The 16812-nt window shown below is 38.8% G+C and overlaps 1 protein-coding gene across 25 annotated transcripts in view; it reads right to left on the bottom strand.

Annotated features, from left to right (window-relative positions):
* LOC106936700 (adhesion G protein-coupled receptor L2-like) overlaps positions 1-16812 on the bottom strand; it is an 85984-nt gene that overhangs the window by 5206 nt on the left and 63966 nt on the right. For 4 of the 25 annotated variants that reach the window (XM_015017862.1, XM_015017863.1, XM_015017847.1 and 1 more), the window contains 8 exons: positions 12257-12348; positions 9987-10031; positions 9654-9680; positions 8633-8801; positions 8282-8431; positions 4956-5052; positions 3224-3352; positions 1746-1763 (listed from right to left, as the gene is read on the bottom strand). In XM_015017862.1, the coding sequence (XP_014873348.1) occupies positions 1746-1763; positions 3224-3352; positions 4956-5052; positions 8282-8431; positions 8633-8801; positions 9654-9680; positions 9987-10031; positions 12257-12348 (727 nt within the window). Of the gene's footprint in view, positions 1-655; positions 1764-3223; positions 3353-4955; positions 5053-8281; positions 8432-8632; positions 8802-9653; positions 9681-9986; positions 10032-12256; positions 12349-16812 lie in introns of those variants that run through there. The other 21 variants (XR_001422193.1, XM_015017868.1, XM_015017871.1 and 18 more) reach the window with 13 other exon arrangements.

The raw sequence follows: 16812 nt of genomic DNA, 5'->3' as shown, positions 1-16812 counted from the left end.
GTGATGCCCCAAAATAAAGTTCAGTAGGGTCAATTGCCCCAGTCAGAAAATTGGTAAAAACTAAAAAAAAAGGGCAAAAACCCCCGGTATTTTTGGCTCAAAAAAAAAAAAAAAAAAAAAAAAGTTTTTGACCACCATGTGTAAAGCATGGTGGTGGCAGGTGATGCTTTTCTTCTGCTGGGATTTGATGGGAAAAAAAACAGATTGAGCTAAATACAGAGAAATCATGAAGAAAATCCTGATTTTAGAAGCTGCATACGACTTTTGGCTGGATTAAAGCTTCACCTTCCAGGAGGACAATAAATATACAATCAACTCTACAATGGAATGGTTTAAACTTTAGAGCAACACATGGTGGCCCTGTTAAAGTTCACACCATCATGCAACTGTAAATCCACGACAAAACGTGTTCATGGATTTTCTCCGTCGAATGTGATTTCACTTTACATAACTTAGAATGAACAATGGAAATAAATCTCAGTCTTTTAAACTGGTACAGACATACTGCTGAAGGACTTCCAGTTACTATTGGCTCAATAGTTGTATCACCAAAGCAATGGCTTATGGGGCTGAAACAAATATACAAGCAACACTTTTCTCATTTTTGCATCATTTCCCGTCCACTTCACAATTATGAATAACTTCAGCTTGTCTCCTCCTGAATTCATGTTAAAAACACTGATGCTGAGAAGGGCTAAGAACACTTTTGCAAGGCACAATGCTTTGAAGAAAAGTCCCATTTTTGGTGACTTTACTGTGGTACACTTGCTGCCCGTTAGTTGGCAGCTTGTGTACCCAGAGCTGGTAAAGGTCAGAGATTGCCCACAGCCCGGCACTTGGCATCCGTCATTGTAACAGTTCCCATTGAGACCCAGGTCATTGGGAGAACAGCTCAGGAAAGCACAGCCACTGCAGAGGTCAGATGTGGTTGTGTTAGGAATGTCTCGAAGCATGGAGGTCATGGAAAGCAGCCCTACAAAATGTAAATATTATTTATGTCATGATTGAGAGAGGAGATAAGGAGAAAAATGTTCTCTGCAATGGATGGTTTCCTCCTTGTAGAATAATAAGATTTAGAGCACTAAGGGAACTTATGTTTTGAAATGGTCACTATAAAGAAAGGAAAGAGTAAGGGAGAAGGCAGTGTGTGGGGAGCAGTTTTAGATGAGCAGTCTTTTGAGAATCTTTTCAAAGTTAGGATAAAGGCCAATAAGTCCTGAATGGAAAAAAAAAGGAAATGTAACAGCTGCTGCTGTGACATCTATGTGTTAATGCCTGCTAGGAGGCAATTTAGTGTCCAGACAAGTTGCTGTCTGAAACACGGTGACAGGAATAATAGTGGACACTGAGACTGCAGAGTGCCACACCAGGACAACGAAGACAGACAGTGGGGTGGAGAGAGGGGGTGGGGGAGGAAATATTTTTTTTATAAAAGGGGTTTTCTTCTTTAAAAAATAAAAACAAAAAACATATTTTTGGTCAGTAAAAAAACAAACCAAACAAAGAAAAGCAGAGTAGTGGGCAAATTCAGGACAACTCTATCAGGAGTAGAAAGATTCCTTAAAATGATCAAATTGAGCTATTTTGATTTATATTGTTTTTGTGAACCACTTGCTCTCCACTTGAGTGTGTGTTAATGGCCTAAAGTAAAACCAGTGATTGTGCCGAGGGTTTGGGGTTGTTTTAAATAAGCATGCTGAAAAAAATTTACATTTGATAGGCAAAGTTAAGTTTTACTCCCATACTTGTCTCTCTGTAGGTCACTAAAGGGAAGCACAGGGGAAAAGCACAAAACATAACAAAAGATGCCACTTCAGTTTCAAAAAGGAACAGCACATACAAAAACATCACAGCCTTATCACTGTTATATATGTTCTGATGCCATATACAACAGAAACATAGTTATCATTACTATTTGCACAGGCATACTCTAGTTCCTAATATCATATTTAGACACTGATAACACAATTCATACAAAAAATACGTCATTTATTGGCAGCCCTGGTAAAGATATGATGGTGCATTTAAATGTAGCCGTCTTTAAATCTGGGCTGTATGATCTCAAACTTAAAAAAGGAGAAACATCTCATTAAAAATATATATCGCTTCACGCAAAATTATATCTACTGGCAACTACTATGAAGTAATTACCAACTACTATGAAATAAAAGTGAAGCATTTTTAAAATGCATATATCACACTGATTATCATCATAAATAGTGTTAAGAGCTCTTAATAAGGAATCCATATAAGTCCCGGAGATATTTAATTTTCAAAAGAAGAAAGATGGGGGAAAGAAAAACAACAATATTTTGGTCTTAATAAAAACCCTCACCTCTTAGTTCTTCAAAATGGGAAAGACAAGAGAGCACACCATGCAGGTAAGCAGGTGTGTGTTAATCTAAATTAGTCAAGAAATGGGTACCGGGAAACCGTCAAAAGACTGTTTTTTTTTTTGTTTTGTTTTTTAACCTCCAATCTGTCAAATGTCAGGGAATAGTTAATGCAAAAAAAAAAATATATATATATATATATATATATATAAAACTGGAATTGTGACAAAAAAAACAAAAAAAAAATCTGGACGAGAACCCAAGTTTGTTTTGTGAAATATATATTTGTTTCATTCATATGAAATGGTGGTACTGCCGTCAATAATTTTAAGAGTTTTTACACGTCTTTACCAGGGCTGACAATAAATGTGGAGAGCACTGTAAATTCTTGGAGTTTATACCATATTTAAGAAGTAGCACAGCATGAAACAAATTGCCTCATATGTTCATGGAAATAAATCTCAATGATTGTGCAGTTTATACTACAGCTTCAGGTCTACACCACTGTTTACATTATCTCGAGGCAGAATGTGCAGTATCTCTTTCCCATCTTAATCATTATGTCCCGTTAAGAGAAATATGAGAACACACAGGCTGGATCTAGGTGAACCACAAAGATCTAGGTCATGCATGACAAAATGTGAGTGTATTACTTCTGTTTTGTTTTTTTTGTTGTTTTTTTTCACACACACATATTTGATGAGCACCATATCAAGCCTTGCGGAGACAGTGATTTAGACGGAAAGACGATACTGCTGAACATCCTGTGTTTCATTTGGCCTTCTGAACACTTGACTGAAGACATCAGTGAGGAAGGGGGAGAGAAAAAAAAGAACAAAATATATATATAAAAAAGGCAGAATGCAGGTGAAAGAATTAAATAAGCACACCTGGTGAGTTAAACACTGGAGCTGTGGGGGTGTTACACACGACTGTCTCAGCCAGTAAGGTGTTATAAGGGTTGTTAGTGCCTTGTGGTCGCAGGAGAGGGTTTGTTAGTAGGTAATTCCCAGTCATTCCTGGAGTGGCAAGACAGAGGAGGAGCAGGTAAGTTTGGCAGTTGTCTGAAAGTGTCAAGGAGAACAGAAAAAAAAAAAAAAAAGGCAACGAATCTGACTTTGTCTTTAAGGGTGAGCCTAAATCTGAAAGTAGGGATTTTAATTAAAAGTTTCTACTCAAGGCAACAAGGAAAGGAAAAATTCCTGCACGCATCTTCTGCTGGTGCCTGCCCCCCCCCACCCCCAAATCCCCCATTCATTTGTTAAGTGTGTTACGAATCCTTCCTAACCCATTTATTTACAAACTAATTTTCAACCAACTATGCTCATTATTACATTCTGTCACAAGTGTGTTTCATAACTCACTTTTAGTTATTATGTTGTGCAAGCTTCATTTTTCAGCACCTTGGATTTTCTGTAATTATGCAAAGGTTTTGCTGTTTCAAGTCCCTCCAAATATAATTTCTACTTTATGACAGACAGGATGACTGTGCCAGGTTTTTATTTATAAGAAGAAAAAAAAAAAAACAATTAGGGCTAAAAATTTAACCATTATCTTCCAAAGCCTAATCTCTCTCCCGAGCTTGCAGTGTGTTTTAAGGATCTGAGGTATTTCCACTGCCATTTATCACCTATGTTAAATGCCATCTGTCATGTTGAGATGTCTCCAGGGATGTTTTTAATGACATGGAAGTGCTTCTAGGAGATAAAGCCCTCCTTCAGTGCACTAATTCTCTAGGGTTGCTACTACGCCCCGGAGTGATCAATATCCAACCTTTGCATTAACATCTCCAGGAAATGGTAGCGCGGAGGGGCAGAAAAAAAAAAAAAAAAGAGCGGTACCTCTAGATTGTTACTGATGTATCACCAAGTCAAAATGTCCTAGAGAGTGTTCGATGCGAGATTCTGTCTTTTGGGAAGTGACATCAAAACGGAAAAAGGGGAAGGCAAAGAGCGGCACATGACAGAAGTCAGCGGAGGGAAAGTTAAGCTACCTTAGTGTAAACCTTCTTTTCCCTTGCATGCTTAGAAAGCCATTTGAGAGGCAGCAGAAAGCCTAACATCACACTAAGCACTCTGGGTCAGCCAGAGTTGAACATCATCTTCTCATCATCATATTTGTGCTCAAGCTAAATAATAAATGACAGTTTTTCCTCCCCCAACCCATAAATCTCTTTATAAAGTAACAGAGGTCACCTTCTGTGCTGGGCAACAAATAGGCTTTCGCTTCATGTTTAGACATTCTGAAAATAAAACTTTTTACAACCATTTTAGTTTTGCCTATGTGTCCCCTGGGCATGATCTTTAACAGCCCGCACTTAAATAAAAAAAAAAAAACACGCAAGTTTCAATTTGAGACTGAGGCTAGAGGTACGAGAGATGCTGCCGCATTTGAGGAAGGTTTTTTTTTTTTTCTCTCCCAGCTCTGAGCTGACAGAAAAAGGAAACTTCATTTTTAAGGCCTTGCGTTTTTATAAACCATGCTGCACTGTCATTTCAAGACGACGGCATTTACTGCCTGGACCTTGTGTTGTGTTGTGATTACTGGAACTGCAAGGTGATAATATTAGCTGGCAGATGGAATTTGTGCATAGGTGTGGAAAGTGATGAGGTGTGAACTGACCTTGGTTAAGGGTGGAGGTGCTGTTGATGTCACCTGAGATAAAGGAGGACTCAGATTGCTTTCTTACGGTGTCATTCCACATTCTCCTGATACGACTCTGTCAGGTCAACAAGGGACAGTCATTAGGACTTTAATCCAGCCCACGCAGATTTCAGAACAACTTTCCTTCATTTTTAAAAAAATATATGTTACAGTTTGCATCACTCGCCTGCCTTCACAGTAAGGTGAGGGCAGCCCCTGGTTTTTTTTTTTTTTTTTTTTTTTTTTTGCTTTTCCATGGACTGATCAGAATTTTGTCACTAAATTGTAAAGCTTTGACCTGCTGATACTGATTATAGCTTTTTCCAGTTTCTCGTCATGAATCATAAGATCACATAGCAACAGTATTTTACTCCATTATATGAGGAATTTGGATGTTTTCAAAAACAAAGTTTAACTATTTCTGACATTGTCCGAGACAGATACGGGTTAAAAGCTGAAAAGGAACAAACGATTAAGCTTTTTTCTCTCTCACTTTGTTGTAGGCCTGAATGAATTACAGACATTTCTGAAGATATATAAATTAACTGGTCAAAGCTTCTTAATATGTCAAAGTTAAAAGAAAAGTGCTTCACCAAGAGTAAAGTGTGGAATTATAGTCCTACAAAATAATTGAAAATACAATAAAAATGACCAACACCAGTTAAGCAAGAAATAATTGGTAATATATGTAATTCTCAGTCACAATTAAAAGCTAGTGGAAATAAAATAGGTTTTAAGCAGGTTTGACTTTGACTAACAGCTGTTCTAGCGGAGGAAGGCAGGCTGCTCCACATGTAGAGGTTCACCATCAAAAGTGCCGTTACCACTCATTTTGATCCCGTATCTGGGAATGTTCAACAGTAGTGCATAGTGGATAATGAATCTTGAAGTTATAGCTGGAGTGTTATGATGTAAAAGTAAGCTGTTAAACCAGTGAGAGCCTTGAAAACAAGTAGAGAGGTTCCATACTGCATCAAATCCCGTCAGTTCAAACAAAAATAAGTTTGCACATAAAAGTTTTTAACATAAATTACCATTATTAGTCTAGTTTAGCTGCCTAGCTTTTTTAATTTTCCCTAAATGATCAAAGTAGTATTCAAAGAAATTTAATTACTAAAACATTAAGCAGCCTAAAATCAATTTTTGAATCGATTCAGAATTCTCAGGTCTAGGAACTGAGATTCTCTCAAGAATTGATTATTTTCTGCACCTTTAAAAACAAGCAACATGTAATAAAAACAGTTAAACAATTAAAATAGATTAATTAATCACAGATTTCCCTGACTTAATTTGAAGTACCTCACTGATACTGAAAAATATGTAACTTTAAGTCTTATTAGCTCAGTAAAAGAACCCGTCACTGGTCTTAGTGCATCTCAACTTATATCAAAAACATTTTTTTCATCTAAGGCACCTTTTTGAACAACTTTAACTCCAGTTCTTCTTGGTTGGAGTTTTGAAGTGACATCATTGTCTTCCTGCAACCACACCGCCTTACAAGAAAGGCACTGTGCAAACCTGTACGTTGTTGCAGCATCAGGTCTCCCTGCAGTAAAAATGTACCTAACAATGTTTTTTTTTTTTTTTTTTTTTAAAGAGTGCAACACTGTTTCCCATGCACATGACATCAGTGAAAAATAAAGATAAAAGCAAGTGCTAAAGGGATACAACAAAAGAAAGGTTCCCATGCAGCAAAGCAGACCCTGATTGGTAAATGTGGAATAATGTAACATTTCCTGATGCAACTCTGAAGCTCAAATGTGCTTTCTTCTAAGAATGGGCGAGACCAACATTTTTCACCTCTAGAGATATTTCAGATGTTAGGTTTCAACCTCAGCACAAAATAGATTCAGTTTATTCCTTTTCATCAAAAGGAAAATAAAAACAGAAATAATAACTCTCACCGAGTACTCGGTAGCTTTGCAGACAAACAGAGCCCTGAAGTATTTTTGCGGTGAACAGCTCACATTTACCCTGAAAGAATTTGTCTATTAAATCATTAAATAAATCTGGAAGTAGAGCGACACAATTTTATGAAAGATTTTTTTACTGTCTTTTTGCTCATCCATCTCTGTCCGAACTCAATTACTTGAAGGCATCCCCACAGAACAGGAATGCCTTCAACATGTCTATCTATTGTGTTGCTATCAATGAGGTAAGGCTGGTTCTGTCTCACACTGATGGAAATTTTGTACGATCAGGTTATAGAGGTTTGTTTCGGTCTTACAGTTGTTCAAGGGCTTTTTAGTACAATAGCAGGAGGGTGTCTTTTAGTGAGTAATGGCTTCTATGTGGCCACTCGACCATAAAGGCTTGATTGTTGGAGAGCACCACTAATGCTTGCACCTTTGTAAAGCTCTATCATCCCCAGGAAGAAACTGAACCTCATTTATCATGACCACTATCTTGCTGCTTACCTGTCTCACTGGTCTGCTTTGTCTTAAAGTTCGTATCCTGGATCCGGCCGACAAGGAGGTTTGTTTACCCGACGGTGTTTGATCCCTAAACTTTAAACATCTTAATTGCTCTGAAACTTAACCCAAACTAACTCTCCCCAAACATTTTGACCCTTAAATGCATTTAAGAAAAAAAGTTGATTTTAAGTAAGGAATAATTACTTAGTTTGATTTTTATCTTTATATTGTGTTTGGGTCATATTTTCAATCTGTTCAACTTTCTCTATTTCTAATTACTTTTTTCAAACTATTAGACATAGTATTTGCTGTGGAACTGTCAAGATCACATTACGAATTAACCATTTTTATTTCTCGCAGCGATTTTGTAGTCCGAGTTCAAGTATGCTGAAGATACAAGTGGATAAGCTAAAACAACAACAACAAAAAAATAATTTTGTTGGAAATGTACCCACAACAGAGGAGGAAGTCCTCTTTGTGCAAAGTGGTTCAGCAACTTCTATAATTATCAAGAATGATTTGCTAAAAATTGTTTGGTTGACGGGTCAGTTCCTCTCATTAACTATGTTGAGTTATATTATTAATCTAATATCTAATATGTATTAATCTAAGTACAGAATGTAAACAGAATTAGGATAGTCAATTGATTTTTTTTATATAAAAAATTATATATAAATAGCATATAAAAACATAATACATTTTATCAAAATGAAACTTTAGGTTCTGAAATAAACTGAATCCATTTTTTTTTTTTTTTACATCAATCTGGATCATATAATGTACAAACACTTACAGCAAATTTCCTAAGCAAATTCTCATATTAGTGTTTAAAATCATGCATCATAAGCAGCTCAGCATAGAAAACATTGCATGGCACGTTAGGAGTCTTACTGTGTAAAGCTGCTGGTCTACCTGTGTACCAGAAGAGTAGCGCGCACTCGTCCGTGTCGTGGAAGTCTTTGTGGAACCGTGCGAGCTCTCGGTTGGCAGCCCTCTGCAGCAGTACGTGTGGCGGAAGCACTTACTGTACTCTTTGCGGACCTGCATAAGCAAGAAGCAGGTGTTTCCACAGACTGTTGACTTTAAATATGACTTAGCCTGCGATATCAAGGCGAACAGTGTTTGGTCTTTATATCAGCATGTGGTGCTATTTCAGAAATGCTGGAATGCTAAAATTCAGATGCCTTTCACCTTGAAGGACAAATCTCTGAAATTAGAGTGTAGTACAACAAAGGGGCTCACTTTTTTCTGAAGAAGGCAGTGGAAAATGAAGATAAACATTCCTTGGAAGGTGTTGAATATTGTGAACAGGTATGCCATGACAATGGAGGCCTCGCTGATGAAGAAGAGGCCAAAGGACCATGTGAGACCGAGCAGGCACAGCAGGGCGAAAGCTCCCATGACCCAAGACCTAAAAAAAAACCCAAAAAAACAGCAAAACAAAAATAAGAGAATTAACATGAGGGATGTGCATTAAATGAGTTATGACTGGCAATTTTTATTTTCTCATTTTGATCTTGGAGGAAGCTCTTGAAAGATGGCTGTAAACCAAGAGACTGGGGAAACACAGGATGGCAAAAACACATACGCAATCCAATCCTCATGCCTGACAATTTTATTTCCACTTTTTTCTTCTTCGCAAAATTTCAGCCTAAGCTCATCGGCAGTTTCTGCCGACAGACAGAGAAGATGGAAGGAAAACCTTGATCTGTTTTTCTGTAAATATATTTTTTTAATGCTTTAGAGCATACCAAGCAGCAAATTCAAAGTAGAGCAAAGAACATTTGAAAATAACTTTGAAAGACGCAAAGGGCTGCTGAGACACACTAAATATTAATCTGGCTTGTGTATTTTTTAGAACTGGAGGAAAGAGGCAGATGTGGAGGAGTCGAGGGATTTTTTTTTATTTATTTTTTTCCGTGTTTGTGTGTAAAGGTCCAGTGAAGCCTTCAGACAGCAGAAGTTGTCACAGTTCAGTGGTCAAACACACAACAACAACCACAACACCAGATTGATGAAAACGGTGAAAGTGACCAGTCACAAGGACGGATGGATGAGAGGCTTTAAAGCTGCAGTTTGGGAGAAGATGAGCTGGCAAAACAAAGTAAAAGAAGGAAAGAGAGAGAGAGAGAGAGAGAGAGAGAGAGAGAGAGAGAGAGAGAGAGAGAGAGACAGAGAGAGAGAGAAGGAAAGAGGGAATAAGAAAGAGTGGAGAGAATAAACTGTAAGCTGAAGAGGAGAGTTCTGGGCAACATGTTCTTACTTGATAAAGTGTTTATTATCTTCATAGCTAGAGAGCATGATAGCGGGAAGAGAGAAACACAATTAGATCAGAGCACAGAACAGCGCGGGTTAGTTGGCACTTGAGTGTGATATTTTCAACTTTTTGATCCAAGGGAAATCAGGGGAGGCAATCAAATTAGGGTCTAACAAGAGCCAAGATTTGCATGTTTTGATTAAATTACCAAATATTCCATCTTTAAGCAAAGCAATTGGTCAGAACACATCGTCTGCTGTCTGAATTTGCATCCATGCTGCTGATGGGTGGGTGGTGGTGTGTGGATAGCATTATTTGAGGTGCGCGGTAAAAGCTTACCCAGGCAAATCTGTATTATAGTAGCCGTCACAAACGCGATAATTACTGGTGTGGGTTGCAGAGCGGAGACAGAGGTAGAAAATGAGAGGAGAAAAGAAAGCACAGGGCCTGCGTTAACTTTGTGTTTGCATGCAACATGCAGTAGACACTGTCCTAAAGTGACTCGTAGAGAAAACTCCGACACAAAGAAAACAAAAATAAAAAATGACCACAAGGAAAACAGCAATTAGTATAAACAACATACGCAGGTTTAAATGAAACAATTTCAACATTGAGCGAGAAAATCTACGGCCATTTTTAAGGAAGCAGGCTTCAGAAAATATGGTCTGCTGTGGTTTGCTTGATAAGGGAGTAGTCCATCACAAATAAACTGAGATGTCTAAATCGGCCTTTAATGACTGCTCTCCCTGATTGCGGTTTTACCACTGTGCTGCTACGCTAAAAAAAAATCAAGAAAGGGGAAAAAAAAAAAAAAAAAAAAAAAAAAACCACTGGCTATAGATAGATGGAGAACTCTTACAAACAGTGGTTGCAACTTGAACACTTACTGTAATAATATGATTGTGTAAACTGGTGTTTTTACAGCAACCGACAAGACCTTATAACCTCAAATAAAAACCATCCACAATTCTGCAGCACAAACGATTCAATGTTTTTTTGGGGGTTTTTTTATTGACAAAGGTATTAACAAAAAGAGCTTTTCCTTCCAAAAGCAAAGCATTGTGGTGATATGTCTTGATTGAAACAGAAATGGTTAGGTAACGGTAGTGGTGTCTGACGTTTTTATTCTCTCTCTCTCTCTCTCTCTCTCTATCTCTTTCGAGATGAGAGTTTTAGCTCGGATCTATTAGAAAAGAAAAACATTTGGGATGCTCCAGAATTTCCGCTGTATCCTACCCTTCTAGGAAATGCTGGTGCATTGAGCTCAGGACTTTTTTTTTTTTTTTTAACCTAAGGCTCTGCAAAAAGGTTACAAGCAGCCAATGTCTTACCGGCAGTGGACTGCACTCTTGGTGTCTCTGTTTAGTATAAACTCAGATTAGTCGGACCCAGAGATTGAAGCTAATGCCTAGCTTGTAACTGGCCAATACAAAAGCAAACTTTTACCATGTTGTATCACCCTTTGTTTCCATTGAGCAATTATTTACACACGACAAATAATTGTATACCACACATTTTCTTCCACAGAGAAAAACAAGGACAAAAAATGTAAAAAATTTTGCGCTCAGACCAAGTGTCTGACAAGTAAAGACATAACAACCAGAAATATTTAAGTAGATGCCATTTAGCTATTTTTTTTTGGGCACCACATTTATTGGCAAAGTAAAGTGAGACTTGCAAATTCTTATCCAACTGGCACCAGAGAATGGTGAAGTAAATGAAAGCTATGATGAGCTGTGGATATAAAGGCATGTTCTGTAAGCTTGATGTTCTGATGCAGATATAAACCTTTTCAGATCATTGTTCTGCAGTTACTACGCAACACACACATTTCACTTCACAGATGATTTTGTGATCCACATAACTTAAGTCGACCCAGTGTGATCCAGGACCATGTGTGCTTTCATGCAGGTGGGATTACTGAACCAGTTGACTGTGGCCTACATCGCAACAAAATCGAGCAATTCAGATTAAATAGGTGTGGGTTATTCCCCTCATGTTTGGCTGAGCTCTGTGTTGTGGTCCTCATGGAGGCGATTCAAATGCATTTCATTATCTACACCAGGTTCTGTTGATCAGAGTATTTCTCAGATGAGAAAGACTCTAGAGGATCATCTGGTGTCTTTGCACCTGCGGGCTTAGCTGCTGTTGCTGTGGTTGCTTTGTATCATATATCACTATGTCACACTTGTTCTGCAATCCCATGTTACCCTTATAACTCAGATCGTTATGGGGTTGCCAGACCTCTAAAGGGGAATCAGAAGTGTAAAATTGTGTAAAACTGACGGGTCAATGTTTTGTGGAAACAAATTATGTGGAAAAAAAAAAAGAAAAAAGAAGCTAAAACCATGTTGTTTTATTAGCAGGAACCACATATCTCATCTTGTCAGCTTGATGTCTTGTTACAACACTCAATATTAATGGATACGACCTTGTAGAGGAACCTCATCTCAGAAATCCTAAACTTTCTTTAAAAGTTTAGAAAACGTCGAGCTAGAATAATAATAATAATAAAAAAAAAAAAGACCACGTCCTAGCGAACCATGTTACCATCATTCATACAAAAAAGAAACACTGTGTTCCTCAGCATACATGGCATTTTCACTTACTTTATGTTCTCCAGTCGACTCGAGTCTGGTTTCAGGGTGGTAGAGTGCTTCACCATTTTGTACATCGTGATTACCAGGAAGATGAGATTGAGCTGTCAAAACAGAATAATGGCAGCGTTAATTCATGAAGATTTATGCCTCAAGATAAGGCAGACAGAGGAGAAAAAAAACTGTTAATTTGTCCATAAGTATTAAAAGCAAAGAGCCTTCAACTCTCTGCAATGTCCACAGACTAATCCAATAAACATCTATCACTCTTGCTAGTCTCAGACGGGCCGACTGGCGCCAAATTTAGTGTCATTCTATATCAATGAGAGCATGAAAATACATTAAAATCCATCAATGTGGAAAAAAAAAGAAAAGAGAAAAAAACAGCACCAGTCACACGGCAGCAGTCTTGCAATGTCAGAAGGGGATGAGAAGTAGCAGGAGAAATAAGAGAGGCTCTTGTTGTACAAAACAACCACATATCATTTTATGCACATAGTGAAATATTATGAGGTATAAGCAGCAACAAAAGGCTTGGGGGAACATGGTATATTTTGTTCAATTCTCTTGTGTGTTCAGATGAAAAAAAAATAAAAAGAAAGAGGTAAGGAGAAAAGGAGCTCGCCTGTTTTAACGCATTAAATCTTGTGGGAGGAGGGAGCACATATCAGGCTCAGACAAGGATACTATGAGCCGCGTTTCTGAGCACATTTATTTGGTACCTTAAAAAAATCAATAGTGTGATTTAGAGACACAAAGGATGGATAGTCCAGCAAGGGGCTCCTCCAAATAATTTACTTCAAAATCATTTATTCTGGGGCAAACAAGTCCTCGACACAGCAGGTACAAGCACTCATAGCAGATGTACCAAACTGTGTTCACACTGCAAGCCAGTCATGTATAAATAATGTCAAGAAATGTCTGAGGAAGAAGAAAAAACACAAGAGGTGTGCCCAAGAGCATGTCAATGGTTCAAACAAATACAGCTATTAAAAAGAAAGCGAAACACACAAAATAAATACATTTGTGGCGACAAAAGCTTTTATCCAGGGGAGCCTCGCAAATGGTGCGTTTCAGCATCAACATGTTATTTTTAGAATGCCAGAAAGAAAAAAAAAAATGTGGATGAATTGCCAATGCGAGGGACCTTTGTGAGCCGGACTCGGACCACAGCCATTTGCTCTTGAGCAGAAATTTCTGAGTGTTCTGGTGCACACTGCTATCAAAAGGCTGCCTGTGATCAATACATCACCCCCTCCACATGCAATCAACTCACAGAGCCGCACACAATAAAAGCCAGACTCTCAAAGAAAAGGATGGCAAGAAAGGGATGAAAAAAGAAAAGAGAACGAGAGAAATAGGGAGGGGGGAAATCAAGACCTGACTTTTATATCATAGCTATGTTTTTGTTTCGCAGCTCTCAGCCATTATTTCTGCCAGCCGTCTGCATGAGTAAGACAGCGGGGGTGGGGAGGAACAGGTGGGGGAGGACTTTTGAAAAACCCTTTCACACATGGAGTGGTGACATGGATCCAATGAGACAGAGGAGAGGGACACAGTACTTTAAAGTAACCCAGCAGCATGGCACATGTTCCCACCCCCACCGACATGCATTCGCAGCCTTTCCCGGGGGGATCCCTCTTGCTAGAGCGAAGCCGCCTTGCCTCCATCCTTCACTCCCTTTCTGAATCATCACTGCAAGCCATGCAGAAGCACCTCGCCTCACTGGGAATGGGGGAGAGAGCTTTTTTTTTTCTTTTTTTTTTTACTGAAGTGGACTGTGTGTGTACACCCTGAACTCCAAATGAACTGCAGGGGGATAAAATATTAAAGGTGCAGATGGAGCTGTCCAGATGACAAGAACTGCTCGCGACGTGTCATGATCCAAAAGGCCTTGCGTTGAAGTTATCTCAAGCATGCAAATGGCTCCCCCCAGCACTCATTACTTCCATGTTCCCCCTTTCATGGAGCTAATACCTTCTGTGCCAAGAGAGGGGCGACCTCTGCTTAAAAACACTGATCTAACTGCCTGCTTCATGCCTTTTGTTTACAGATCATTTCAGAGCTCTTTCAAGGGAAACAAACAAAAAAAAAACAAAAAAAACCTGGAAATCCAGGCAAGAACCAACCAGTCCAAAAGTCAAAAGTGTGATCTGTTTCTGATCTGTGAATGAACCGTTAATTTGCGCTACCAGATCATACTGAAAAAAAACAAAAACAAAAACAAAAAATACAAAAAACACACACTTAAAAGTGGATGATGTTACTGAGTGAAGTCAAAGGAAGCACAGAAGTGTATGAATCCTGGCGTGTCTCGAATGCATATGTGGATTATGTCTTATCTGTCAGTTGTACCCTGAAGATTGATGTCCGATGCCAGCGGACCCAATACCGGTTCAAAAGTAAGAAGTGGAGAATGGCACAGGGCATTCTGGTTAAAAATAACCAAAACAAACGCAGGACTCTAGCAACAGCAGGAGAAACTGCTCGTGGTCTTTTGTCAAAGATGAAAGAGAAATCCTAGAACTGCTAAAATGTGACCCCACTCAGTTTTTATTGGGGGTTAGAAAGATGTTTGGACCATTTGACACTGCAGTGTGAAAGCAAACCACACCTGCTGAAAACAAATGGTGCAATTTTGGACACCAATCGAACTGAGTCTACTGGACTATCAGGTGCCAAAACACCCTAAAACTGGACAGATGTTTCAATAATACTCACACATCAATGTCACTAAGTGCAAAAATAAGAAGCCAAAGACAGCATAAGATGACAAGTTTAATTTTATCTTTGCTTTAAATATTAGCAAAACCCTTTTTTTAAAAAAAATTGAATAATCTCTTACAAACTTCTTATCACATTAATTCCGCTTTGAATAAAAATAAAATAAAATAACTAACAGCCATTCACCGAAAGAAGGCTTGAAAAAATATTCTGAACGCTGTTCTTATATCTTATCTTCTTGCTTCACAGTTTTTAAAAAAGAATTTGGAATCAGATTGCATTGGCTGGTCAAAGCTTTATGAAAACCAAAGACAGTAAATCGGCTGGAAAATTCTGGTTGGTGAAACTCAAGGAAAAACATAAATCGTCCTCATTACTTGCTTAAACATGGTGTTGGCTGCATTTTGGCTCCTCACATAAGCAGAAAGCGCACTGTTTTCTCCTTTGCTCTTCCCTCTCTCTCATTGACAAGGACAAAGCCAATTTGTAGAGAAACCAGGGTCACGGATGATGCAGACAAACCTTGCTCCTGCGTGCTCCCCAGAGATGCCCCTTTCCACAGTGCTTTGTCTTTTTCAGACAATTGTTGCATAGAGCAGCACACTAAGCCCAAGCCAGTGCAACACAACCTCATCCCTGTCACACGTAGGCTCTGCAGCAATACATTAGCTCCTCACAGGGTCATGATTCCATCTCTCCGGTCATCACCACTGGGATCCTGATCATCATTTCCTCCGCAGACATATTTGTCATGCAAATTATTATGAGAGAAACAGCCAATTTGAAAACAATGAGGGCCCAATTTAAGGAGAGGAAACATATTCCTGTGTGGCTGACGGAGCATTTGCTGAGGCAGGAAGAATTGTGTTTGCTTTAATACAATGTTAGCTTTTCTTCAATTATAAGCTCACACGTTCAAAGTGGCTGCAGAGAGAAAGGAAAATACAGATGTGAAAAGAAAAACAAAAAGAGGCATTTCAGCATTTGCTGAAAGAGATTTTAATCCAGCGCAGCTCTTCACTGGGTCTTCAGCGCACCACCTCATCCCACATTGAGAAGCAATTTTACAGCAACCGCAAAATGCAGTCCGGTTAGTAGAACTGTCTCTTAGTCATTCCGACACTGCACACAAAGAGCTGTACTGTAGCTTTGCGTTTAAGGCTCTGAGCAGAGATCCGACAGTGCGCAGACACTCACTGGAATTTGACACAGCTGCCCCCATCTCTCTAGTATATTTTCAGTGTCAGCTCTGTGTTCAGCACAGGTCACTGCATCTGTAGATACTGTACCAACCATTGGGATATATGATGAAGACGGCGCTGAACAAATACCACCCTGCCCGAACACGAGGCGAGCTTGCAGAAATTCCTTCTCCCTCGGTTCGCACAAGGGCAAAGCAACGCTTCGAGCAGCGAGGGTGCGAGTGTACAGCATATGTGAGGGATACCACAAGCTATTTTCTTTTTTCACTTTGTGCAAGGAAGTCAGACTCCCTGAGGTCTCATTCTTCTGAGCCTCTCTGATGGAGCAGGAGATAATAATGTCATGACCAGTAAATAATTGCATGCCTTTTATGGGACATATGTCAATAGGAAATGCTATATGTCCTTCACCCTTGACGGTCCTTGACCAAACAGAGAGGTGCTTTTGCTTTTTCTCTCTCTCCTACCCTCACTTACAGTACCATCCGGTATTTACAAAAAGCAAACAAAACAATAAAGGACTTTTGGCCCTTCCTGTGCAGAGGAGGAGAAGAATAACAGAAACAGATGGAATTTCATATTATATATATATACATATATACATATATATATATATATATATATATATATATATATATATAT

Source organism: Poecilia latipinna, unplaced genomic scaffold, assembly GCF_001443285.1.
Source record: "Poecilia latipinna isolate Pla-1442-1.1 unplaced genomic scaffold, P_latipinna-1.0 Scaffold2198, whole genome shotgun sequence".
NCBI lineage: Eukaryota > Metazoa > Chordata > Actinopteri > Cyprinodontiformes > Poeciliidae > Poecilia > Poecilia latipinna.
This window is presented reverse-complemented; position numbering and strand designations above follow the sequence as displayed.